The following is a 12,139-nucleotide window of genomic DNA, read 5'->3' as shown; positions in this document are numbered from 1 at the left end:
CTTTCAAACACTGTGGTAGATTTAAAATCCCGATCTATACTAATATTCATATATTGTTTCATGTTTTATATTGTAGTACAATGTGCACATTTTAACTTCAACCTTTAATTTTAATATACATATTTGTATCCTATTTTTTCATCTTTTATATGACATTTTACTGGAACTTGCTATGTTTATATAAAAAATGTAGAAAATCATTGCCTCAAAAAAAAAGTGGGTAAAATAATGTAATAGAAGAAATATTTGTGTACTACTACGAGTACTAGGGTATGAAAGATTATAAATATAAGGATAACATTAGTGTTTCTTTTCAGTAAATGTCTGCTTGTAGTTTACCTGGTAGTTGAAGTCACTGGTATCTCTCAGACTGTCGATGGTGAGGAGACACTTCCAAACTCTACCTCGCAGACTCGGAGGAATACCCATCCTGATGAATCGCTCAATCTGAAAACACAGCACACAGAGTGTGAAGAAAACAAGCTGCCTAATGAATCAATAACCACATGGTAATGGTTCTGCAAAATGAGGGGAGATTGTTAACATTTCAACTGATGGTTTTTAAATGACTCACCTGGCTCTTGCAGAGAAAGCTGGCTCCATTCCAGTAGCTGAGCAGCTCACACAGCTCCTTCACTCTCACTGAGCTCAGCTGAGGGTAGCTGATGGAGACAACACATGGTGAGCTAGCAATGACTCGTGATCGCTGAAATTATTCCAGTGCGGTGTCGGGGACTAAAAGTATACGACTCACAGATAGATGTGCTGGAAGTATAGCTACTTATCAATTTCTGCAGAAGTGGCGACATTTTGATTATTCTTCATGATCATGAGCTAATCTCTGTATCAAAGGTACGGAAGATAAACTCTGACAAGAAACCACCAATTCAGCATTCTCATAATTTGTCTTACAGCTGGATTTATTAGCCATCAAATGTTTGGACTAAATGTTGAATAAAAACTGTAAAAAAACATATTCGTTCCACAATTTAGTTATGTTACATACAATATTGCTAGCAAGTTTAAACTTAACAAGGAAACACTTATATCACCCGAAACCTGCCAAATACAGGGTACATTTTAATGTTACATAATTCGAGTCAAATACAACTATTAAGAAATATTATTTTAAAAATACAATTCCTCATTTAAAAATACTCAGGGATAATGTTACCTTATGTATTCCATATTTCTAATATTTAAAAGTTATACATTTAAAAAGGTTAGGCGAGTCAAAAAACGTAATTTTAAGACATTTCAAATGTCAAATTTGTAGGTTTAACAGCTAATTCTGCACCTTAACTTAGCAGTAGTGTAATGTAACTAAGTACATTACTCAAGTACTGTAATAAAGTAATGTTAATATTACACAAATGTTGCACGTTTACTCCACTACATTTGTTTTACAAAGTAAGTTACTGGTTACATTGCAGTTTAGGTTATAAAATACAAATCGACACACATTATAATATATTAGTATAGGTTAAGCTACCCAGCAGTGTATCAAGTAATTCAAATGATATTAAATTACAGTTTGATGCAATTATTTTTGTTTATTAAGTTGTATTTTGAATGCAGGACTTTTCCTTGTATCGGAGTAATTTTCTAACCGTAGTATTGCTACTACTTTTACTCAAGTAAATTATCTCGGTACTTCATCCACCTCTGAACGTTACAAAGTTTAACATAAAAGTCCTTTGTACATCACAAAATGTTAACGCAACCACCATCGCTAATTTACGGTTTTTGTAATTAACTAACAACGAATGCAAATAATAAAATAAAACATTAGATGGGTGTGACGGTGCCAGAATAAAAAGTGAATATTCTAGCGTCAACTGTTAATTTAACTGTCTTCAATCACTTTAAATGCTCTGGGCTAATACACTCCTATTATGCTAACTAACAGATGGCTTTAACTAGCTTAATTAAGCTAGTCTTCACGAGCTAACGTTACATTGATGTCCCCCTGTCCCGCACCTGTAATCATGACATCGGTGATGACGTTTTTTGTCCTTTCGTTTAGTAAGAACAAAGCCGAATTCATCAAAACGCAAGTTCTCACTGCGTCTTCTTATGGTGGAGCTTCTCCTGCTGGCGTTACTACTGCTTCTCCTCCTCATAGTTAGAGAGATAGTGGTTTAAAGTTGAATAAGCGTTTAAAAATCAGAGCAGCAAACAATGCCTGCTAGTGACTGTCAAACTCAACGGTCAAACTAGACCCGCCCCCTTTCATTACGTCATCGTCAACTGAAAATGGGCGGGATGATAAGAGACGTTCAAACTAAAGAAGAGGGGATTTCAGCTGTAGAGACATGCATACAGTCTATGGTAGACGGTAGAGACGCTATTTTATACATTCAGGGATAGGCCTAGGCTATTTGTTATGAGTAAATATAATGCGTAAAAGTCATATGTATTAACATTAGGAAAACATGTCATTTAATGAAGTAGATAACTAGTATAATTCATAAATTACCAGTATATTTCATAATGTTTTAATTAAAAAAACTAGAGAAGAGTAACATAGAGTAACCTATAGGCTACCTCTGCAATTTTTAAGATGACATTTTTTTACAGATAGTTCATAGTTCATTCTTGCGGAGGGGGCCTCATCTTTACCGTATGCGCAAATGCGGCGCAATTCAGCTTATGCGCAAATAAGGCGCAATTAAGCGCGCCACAGTGTCGCCACTGCAAGGCTCCGGCACTCGTTTCACGAGTTCATGAGCGTGCTCCAATTATATTTTATAATTAATTAATTATATATAATAGCATCCCCTCCGTCGACGCTCGCGACAAAGGGGGCCTCATCAGATAACTTTGCGTGGGGCCACAAGTTGCCCAGGGGCAGCCCTGTCTCCAGATACTGTATCTGTTTTAAACATAGGTTATTTAGGAATGTGTCTGTTCCTGTATTGTCATACTGTCCCATCACTACTTTGCAGTAAACCCCTATTTATCAAAGCTTGCTTCATCAATGATGACATCCATACTCATCATCATTACGGCTCTCTTTACAATAGCCTACTACAGTGTATAAGAAGCAATATAGCCACATTCATAATAGCCTATTCATCAGCAGTGTAACAATCTGCTGTTAGGTCTTCCTATCTCTTATATAATTTAAATCTTATGGCATATGCGGTAACAGGCTTCTTTACCTAAGGCTATTCAAATTCACTTTTGAAAGGAAATGTACAACATAATAGCTCTAAGTTAAGAAGTAAGCTTAAGATTCACAATGTTTTTATAATATTCTATCTCTTTTGTTTCTATTGCTTCTATTTTGTCACGACATTGCTGGTTGTCTGCTTTTTGTATTCCGGTTGTGTGGAGGTCTAATTATGAATTTGTCTGGTCAGACCTTGATCCAAATGACACATACAGACTGATTGATTTAATTTCCTGTATGTATACTGGTTTTTGACGCATCAGATCAAAAGGAAGAAAACTCAAGTTGAAACAACAGCTTAAATGAACTGCATAATAATGTTATGCTAAATCTTGTCCAGCATATATTTGACTGAATATATATTTTTTTATATTTATTTGACAGCAAGTAAAATACACAAAACACTTACATGTTCTTTATTGTGGTAATACAAAATATAAAGCCTATGTATAAAATGCCTTTTGTTGGACACAGTCTTTATGCCTTTAACAATTACTATTGATAAAGTTAGCTTCTATTGCCAGCAAAAGATAACTATAAAACAGTAGATATAAGCTACTATTCAAACATGTTTCCTCATTTTTCTTCTTCTAAATTTGGTTAGCGATAACACAAGTTTTGAAAGATGTTGATCATCTTCATTCTTCAGTGACTTGATCATTTCTGCGCGTCTCCACTTTGTATATTGTCTGGTAGCCGTCGTCCCAGGCATACAGCTGTTTGTCTCCGGGGTGGTAGTGGATGCTGCTGTGGCTGGTGTAGCGCTTTGGGAAGAACATGACAGGGCTCTCATCACTGCAGAAAAGGGAAAATGCAGAATAAAATTAACATTGCTCCAGTTTAAAATAATATATTTATGTGAATGAAAGTGTGCTTGTGTGAACAGTGTGATTTATATATAGTTTTCCCTGTTTCTGTTTACTGTGTATACATTTGATTAATTATATTTGTGTCTAAGTCATATTGTGTCGGTGTGTAATCCAACCTGTGGATGATGTCATGAATGTCATAGAGACACTGTATGGTGGAGCGACCTCCATAGCGTGTGTTGTAGACCACATAGAGAGTCCCACATATCAGGAAGGCTCCTTCCGCATCACGGCTTCTGCATTGTGTATCCCAGGTATACTCCACTGCCAAACTACCTGAGATGAGAAAGAAACAGAAGAAAAGTGCTCAATTCCCTTATTAGACTGCATATCGTGCACTGTGAACACTTGCGCTGTGTGAATTTCTACCGTGTAGTGTTTTCCCAAATCACACATGGCTGCTGCGCCCTTAAAATAAGTGCTGATCGCTACTGTTGGCTAGCTAGTTAGCAACGTTATTGTTAGCGGTAGGATACATTACAGACTTCTCAATTAAAGCAATACAATTAACAGTGGCATCTTCTCAACACCAGTATTGTGGCAAGTTTTTTAAATAGGGAAAAAAAACACATGTATTTGTACTGCTAACCGCTGCCGCAGCTGGTTAGCCAAGATGGCGATTCATTTAATGTCCAGTGTTCCACACTTTACTTTTTGACATTTATGAGAGCTCTATCTCGGTACTTTTGGGCACATCAAAATAGCACATGTACGCAAATAGAGACACAGCACTTGTTACTTAAATATTTATGCACAGATGTGGTATTCTCTACCTTTATCCAGTTTGGTTATGACCAGGTTTCCTCCATACTCGGGGTCAGCATGGATGACCCAGAGACCAAGTTCATCCACAGCCACGTCCAGGTAGGTGTTGGGGTTCAGACTGTAAACTGGTAGACGACCCGCTCCTGGTATAAGTGTACTGTCCACCACGGTACCATTCAACAGGTCCACCTTTATGTGAGAAAAACAGATAGGGATAGAGTACTTAAGCAATACTTTCATAAAAACGTGGACTTTCAGTTATTCTTATCCCAGAATTGGATGAGTACAAACAGTCTACTTTCCCAGGTGCCTCATTGTAAAAGATTGAAAGGGCTATTTCAGCAAATCAAATTGCAAAATAACAAAGCTTGACGGACACTTTGAATCCAGTTTGAATGTTAAAAAAGCATCTAGTCACTGTGGAGATATCAATATCTTAAGTCAAGAAATCGGCCTTGCTTGCAAACTTGAGTTAGGATTCAAGGATTATAACAAAACTGTGAAATGTATGTGGTTAATTTCAACATATGGACAAATTGAACAATTGCTAAGAACATAAGGTCTTTAAAATGTCCCCATAATGTATTAAATTAGGAGGGTATTGAACTGTGGAAAACACAACCATAGAAACATAGATACTCTATGCTCCTGTCTACAAATATTCTAGTGACTCAAGCGCACTGTTACTTTTCGCCAAATATTAATGTCAGCATTGTAAATTGTACAAAACGGCAATGCTAACATGCGGGTATTTAACATGTATTGTTTATAATGTAATCCATCTTAATCAAGCAGGCTATCATTTGCTATTCAGCAGCAAGTATTACTACAAATTTGAATTTTGACCAGAATATAGTGCTATATGAAAAGATAATAGAAAATCAAAGTTTAATGACAATTCATTCAGTACAGTAGTTCACACTTCACACAGATCCACAATGTATACCTCATGGTGGTGCTAGAGGAAAAGGCATGAAATGTCAACTGAATTCATTGTTTAGTAACTATAAAAGTATATCCAAAATGTCTCAGACATCATCTCATAGTTTATGAGATGATGTCGGTAGTTTCAATAGAACCATTTTATTCTTTTAAAGTATTTTTATAAACCTTTTTTCCAGTAAACTTTCTATGGCAACGACATCTGCTTCATAATACTGTATCTTAAAAAAAGACACCTCATTGCTCTGGAATAAAGTGTTTATTTTAGAACTGTAAGCTCAGTGATCTCAGCTAACAGGAAATAGGGTAAAAATCAACTCCCAATGACTAAGCTCCTCTGGAATGATCTGAGGTCAGTTTACTGCCAAAACTACACAGCAGTTTGACTTCAACACTGTCAAAGTCCCAAGTCTTTGCAATGAGCAGTCAGTGTTCTCAGTACTGCAAAGCAATGTGATCCTTTAATGGTCACCTCTAGTGTTTAAACAGTTTTATCATTCCGTTTAATATTTTACAAACCGAGCAAATCAACAAAGAAAGGTCCTATTTTGGAAAAACACACATACCCAATATGAGGCTTTAACTACTTTCCACACACCTTCAGTATCTGGTTTGGAGTGTCCGCCTTATGGTAGTAGAGGAATCCATTGTAGACCACCTGACCTGTCCCGATCCAAGGAAAAGGCAGCTGCAACACCTTCACTGGCGTGGTGGTGTTGCTCTCTATGAAACTGTGCAGGGAATCATACTCCAGCAGAGTGTTGTTACTGATTCCACTGAGCAGGTACACCTGAAAAATATACAGTCGTGACCAGTTGAGAAGTGAGGGAAAATTGTATCATGCAATTTAGCTTTTACATTCAATTCTTGGTTTAAAAATAGTGATTATATACTGTAGTATTAGATTTCCTTTTTATATCTACATTATATGTATCCCTTGCTGATGAGGGCTATTTGTTACATGACATCTATAGAGAGGTGCAGTGATGACATGTTTTTGTAGGCCGACCGGAAGTAAGCATCATAAGGGTTCGCTCGACATAAAAACAATGGGAATTTTCCATTGGATTTCAGAATATTGCAGAAAATAAGCTCAGTGCCAAACACACGTTTATGATACTTTCACATTTTCTTCAGCAGGATAATCTGCATATATTAACACCGCTTTTAAAATAGTTAAATATTAATTGCGTTTGCCAGAAGTAAATACTGTAGCTGCACCTGTACTGCTGTAAATTGACGGTCACATGACCTCACGTCACCAACGCTAGTTAAAGGCAGCTAATGATTGGCTTGATGTATTTTATCAGTCTCATTTAGCCACTTGTTAGCAACCACTGTTGATAAGACACGTTAAAGCTTCAAATGTTCACCAGTGGAGTATTTACTGACATATTTCATGTCGTAAGACAAAGCATAACATTTAGTTAATTTCAATTCACGGCAGACCTTATATCAGGAATATAACCCAAAACCTATTAAAAAAACATTGATTCCGAGATGTGGGAACCCATACGTGCTAATACTGTATGCTAACTCATTTCTCGGTTTATGACTCATTCATGCACCACTCTTCTTAGATCCATCCATCAGTATCCCAGTATCGAGTGGTAGATAAGTTCAGTCTGCCTACAAAAAGAAGCGTCCATTAATACTGTAATCACATGAAGAACAGACCTTAGCTGACCCTTGAGAGGGGTCCTTGAACCAGGAACCATCGGTGTCTCCTGTCTTCTTCACAATCTTGAGAGACTTGATCTGACTCAGGCCAATGCTGCAGTCTGGGGATGTTGGAGACAATTTGAATGAACTGTAACAGAATGTTCTGCTGTTATACATATGAATTGACCACCAAAAACTCCACTGGCCTATGTACCCTTCTCCACTTTAATCTTGGCTTTCTTCTTCAGCAGGTCCAATTCTGCAGCTTTGATCTGTTGTTCCAGCAGTGCCTCTTCCATCTCGATGTCAGTCTCAGTGGGAATCTTGTTTTCGAGATACTCCAGCTCCCTCTCGACGCGGTCTACACGGGCAGACATGCTGTCCATCTCGTTCTGCACCTCTGATCTACAGAGCAAAACAGTTGAACTCTCACAGTTCTCATGCACCTCACTGCACACAATAACGTAGTTGTTCAGACAGAATTACCTCACAACATTGAGGGTGGACAGATAACCCCTGATTTCAGAGGAGAGGTCATAGGTCTTCTGGGTGACGCCCACTGTCTTTTGCTCACATTGATTCATACGCTCCTGATGCCATTGACACAGAGAAAAAGTATTATGAGAACAGATTAAAAGATATAAAACATGCCTTTCTACCTACAATTGGTGAATTCATAAGGAATAAACCTCAACTCGATAGACTGCAAACTTGCCTAATTTAGAATTAAATATAATGTATAACCAGCTACTAGTGATTCATAACTGTAATGTGCCACTTTAATGTTGCAGCTAGTAAAAGTGGAGGTAATTTAATTGCTTAATATACTGCTGACTAGTTCAACTTATACAAAAATAAATGATAATTCATATTAGTTTTTCAATAATTCAATAAAAGCTGGAAAATACATGTGAATAAAGTAAAAAGTACATCTACCTGCAATTAATTGGAGGCATTTACATTTACAAATGGCGGCAATGAAATGGAAATAACAACTCAAGTACTAGAATATCAAAAGTGTACTCAAATACAATATTTGAATAAGTAAGTAAGGGAATAGGTAAGTAAGCGAATAGGTAAATGTACCGTGTTAGCAGGAGTTGATGTGACATTACTTTTAAATGAAGTCCAGTATAGTGCATTACATCACTGAAACATGCTGCTTTGCTTCTCATCTGATGAACACATGCATAGATATTTTTAGAGTCCCAATCAGACACCCATAACAGGAAGACATTATGAAAATCAGAGGATGGCAAAACATTTGGCACCCAGATGATGTGAGCATCTTGTACACAGATGATATCTCTTATGTAATTCATTACCCTGCTCATTTCAAGGTCTCATTTTTCCAACATCATATCAAAAAAGTTGGTAATGTCACGTCAGGTCATGTATGAGTAAAAGCTTTGAGGATTAAGGTAATAGTTCTATAAATAGAGCACAATTAATCAAAATGTTACCCAAATAGCAACTTGGACTAGTGCTATATTCCAATCACAGGAACGTAAATATTTGGTAAAGGCTAACTATGTTTAATAGTAGTTTGGTACAAATCACACCAAAATCATTTAACATATTTTTATGGATATTGAGAATAACGTTTCACGAATAATCAATCCAACAATGACGTGAATGAAAATTGCTTTATCAGTGTGAATGGAAATTGCATTATCAGTCAAAATGTCTCAATAAGTTAATTTTCGAAATCATGCAGCCGTAGCTTCAATGTCTCCTGACAAATGCAGCAACCTCGAGTAGGAACTCAGGGACACCTACCTCCATCTGAGACAGTCTCCTCTCCAGGTACTGGATGATGAAGGAATCATGGTGGGAGCCCTGGCTGTGGACTGACCCCACATTCAGGTAGAAAGACAGGAGGACGACCAGAAACGCTGTAACTGACATTGTTAGCACTTCTGTCAACAGCTTAAACTGTTGCTAATGCTGCTATCAACTTCACTAGTTCTGGGAAACCCTGTGAGACTTTCCCTAAACACTCCTTCAGGGTACAGCCCACTGGGAAAACTGCAAACAGGAAGAAAAAAAAAGATCACTCTACAGTATAAGGCTTTTGTAACGGTCTAAAACTTGATGTGCTGTGCTCGAAAGCCTTTCTGTCCTAGTCCAAACTCCGGAACTTTCTGTCTTGCTGCTCCAGTGGATTTGGATCCAAGTCAACCTCAACCAGAGCCTCCCAGACTCTGTGACTGTCTCTCTCCCACCCTTCCCCTCTCTGGAGTTTGTGTACTTGAGGAATGAGAAAAAAACCAGAAGAGAAGGAGGGGGGAAAGACAGTGATAAGTAGAAACCACTGAGGCGGTCCGTACCCTACTGTTTGATCCTGCAGTTCTTTTTTTTATTGTAATACTCTCCAGATGGCCCACTGACACGTCCCCAGTTCTAAACATGGAGCAAAAGCAGTTCAATAAAGTTAAAAACGCTGTAACAGGATAGGAAACACATAATCCTTTAATGAAAAAGTTCCTTAACCTTAAAATAGACACTAAATCTTAATCTAATAAAGCAGAAAAATAGTTCTTGTCACTGGCTGTTAAAGATGGAAACGTCCACATATTTGACCTTTTTATCAATAGATCAGGACATTTGTAAACAAGGGTAAAGGAGAAACATGATGGAAATATATGGAAAGATGATAAAGAGATGAATCATTGCAACTTAGAGTAAAGTTTGTAGGAATGAGAAGAAGTACACCAACAAGAAGGAAGAACAAGCACATGAAGAAAACAAAAGAAGAGAAAAATGTAAAAAGAACCAGAACAACAAATGGAAAGAAGAAGAGGAAGAAAATGAAGAAAATGTAGAAGGATAAAGAAGAAACAGAAGAGCAAGAACAAGGAAGAAGAGGAACAACAACAACAACAACAACATGAAAGAAGAACACCAATACAAATAAGTCCAAACTGCACTTTGTTGATCCCCTAGGGAAATTCATATTATTGACTTATATAATTACAAACAAAAAATATCTTTAACATTGGTAAAATGGCAAGAGGGCTGGGGTTGGTGATGGTGTGTTAATTACCTTTTTGTATTATTCATACACTGTATACTTTGTCTCAGTACATTTGTGCCTTCTTGTGATGACATCTCGCTAATTTGATGAAAAGTTAGTCGCAAAACAATCCTCACAATACGTTGGTCTTCTTGCAAGACACAAAGGGAGTTTCCATCGGCAGGATTACAGGTTTTATTTTAATATTGTATTATACAGCTACAAAGCAAATAATACATTTGTATTATTGTTGCAGACAGCGTGTCTGCCCGGGTAGACTGTTGTCACCTTGTCATTTATTTGCTCCTAATTCTAGACTATACTATAACATACATGCTATTATCTAATACCCCCATAACCTCTCAAAGTAATGATTATTCCAACTGGGGAGACGGAACGCTTGAAATGTAAAATATAAATATGATCAAATACAATATGAACAGACATCTGACTTTAAGAATCCAAGTTATATGTATTTGGCAGTGTGCTTTCTGCTCTTATTACCATGTGTGGTGATCCAGATGACATTCTGACTGATTCAGGTCCAAACAATGTCACTGCTATTATGCGTAATTCCTGGTTGGCTGCTGTTGTTTAAAGACTTTAATCTCCAGCTGGCACTTTATTTAGAGCCACCTGGGCCTGTTTCCTGGGCTTTTTTCTTGTGACAGGCAACATCTGGTTGTCAGCTTTCAACACGGCACCAGATCTGGCACATATATTACACATTTGCTTAGAGTAGAATCTTTCTGAGAACAAGGCAGGGATAAACGAAGGAAAGACTCTGACATGCTAACAAAGAAACATATCCCATTTTCTCAAGTAAAAAGGCTCTGTTACGGCCCGTCCACACAGCAGCGTTAAAAAATCTTGGAACGCTTCTGCCCATTCACTTTGAATGGGGTGACGTCACTTTGCCTCACTTTTCGCCGAACTGCATTGTGGGCAGCAGAGCGGAGATTTTCAGGATTTTCAGGATTCAAAGTTGAGCAATGTTCAACTTTTGAAGCTGAGGTGGAAGCGTCAGCCAATCAAATCCCGTGTATGCAAATCTGACAGTTCAAGCGCTAGCCAATCAAACCGCGTGTATGCTGGGAGAGACATACCGCAGGTCATTTCCTCATATTCCAAAAAATGGAGGAGAAATTAATTATAGCAGTAGGGAATCACCCGGTGCTTTATGACCAGTCCCTATTTACCTACCGGGATACAAACCGGAGGAGCCAGGCATGGAGGGAGGTGGCAGAGACAGTGGTAGGTTTTCGCCTGTTTGGGGAGTTTATATCCAGTTTACTTCGGGCTTTTTTGCTTCGTATGTCGGGGCGGGAGATTCATGTGATTGGTTGTTGGTGCCTTGCTCGCAAAAAATCCCCAAGCTTCAGATATGCCCACCTCCAAGATTTTCTTAACGCTGCTGTGTGGACGGGCCGTTATGCTCTTTGGGTTTTCACTTCCCTGTAGTGGGTTATATGCACTCACCGGCCACTTTATTAGGTACACCTTGCTAGTACCAGGTTGGACCCCCTTTGCCTTCAGAACTGCCTTAATTAAATAAAGTACTGGAAACCTTCCTCAGAGATTTTGTTCCATATTAATATGATAGCAACACGCAGTTAGGGCAGATTGGTCGGTTGCACATTCTTGATGCTAATCTCGTGTTCCACCGCATCCCAAAGGTGTTCTATAGGATTTAGATCTGCTGACTGTGGA

At 37.9% G+C, this 12,139-nt stretch overlaps 2 protein-coding genes across 2 annotated transcripts in view; both read right to left on the bottom strand.

Moving 5' to 3' along the window:
• si:ch211-266k8.4 overlaps positions 1-2,242 on the bottom strand; it is a 90,684-nt gene extending 88,442 nt beyond the window's left edge. The window contains exons 1-3 of the mRNA XM_034142143.1: positions 1,981-2,242; positions 575-662; positions 340-447 (exon numbers count right to left, since the gene is read on the bottom strand). Coding sequence (XP_033998034.1) covers positions 340-447; positions 575-662; positions 1,981-2,123 — 339 coding nt within the window. The 5' untranslated portion in view covers positions 2,124-2,242. The remainder of the gene's footprint in view (positions 1-339; positions 448-574; positions 663-1,980) is intronic.
• A 1,335-nt stretch (positions 2,243-3,577) lies between these two features.
• Positions 3,578-9,627, bottom strand: olfml1 (olfactomedin-like 1). Its single transcript, XM_034142144.1, has 8 exons — positions 9,193-9,627; positions 7,900-8,003; positions 7,628-7,818; positions 7,429-7,532; positions 6,350-6,541; positions 4,818-4,998; positions 4,161-4,320; positions 3,578-3,970 (listed from the first exon to the last, which is right to left on the bottom strand). The coding sequence occupies exons 1-8, from the start codon at positions 9,319-9,321 to the stop codon at positions 3,814-3,816; spliced, it is 1,218 nt and encodes a 405-aa protein (XP_033998035.1). The 5' UTR covers positions 9,322-9,627; the 3' UTR covers positions 3,578-3,813.
• Between the last annotated feature and the right edge of the window lie 2,512 nt (positions 9,628-12,139).

The sequence above is a fragment of the Trematomus bernacchii genome, unplaced genomic scaffold, assembly GCF_902827165.1.
Source record: "Trematomus bernacchii unplaced genomic scaffold, fTreBer1.1, whole genome shotgun sequence".
In the NCBI taxonomy this organism is placed as follows: domain Eukaryota; kingdom Metazoa; phylum Chordata; class Actinopteri; order Perciformes; family Nototheniidae; genus Trematomus; species Trematomus bernacchii.
Note: the sequence above shows the minus strand (reverse complement) of the source record. Positions and strands in the feature narration are given on the sequence as shown.

Coding starts and splice junctions, on each gene's coding strand:
- olfml1 (XM_034142144.1), bottom strand. CDS start 9,321: ATGTCAGTTACAGCGTTTCTGGTCGTCCTCCTGTCTTTCTACCTGAAT. Junction 7,533..7,627: donor CAAGATTAAAGTGGAGAAGG/GTACATAGGCCA, acceptor CAACATCCCCAG/ACTGCAGCATTGGCCTGAGT. Junction 6,542..7,428: donor CCTCTCAAGGGTCAGCTAAG/GTCTGTTCTTCA, acceptor TATATTTTTCAG/GTGTACCTGCTCAGTGGAAT.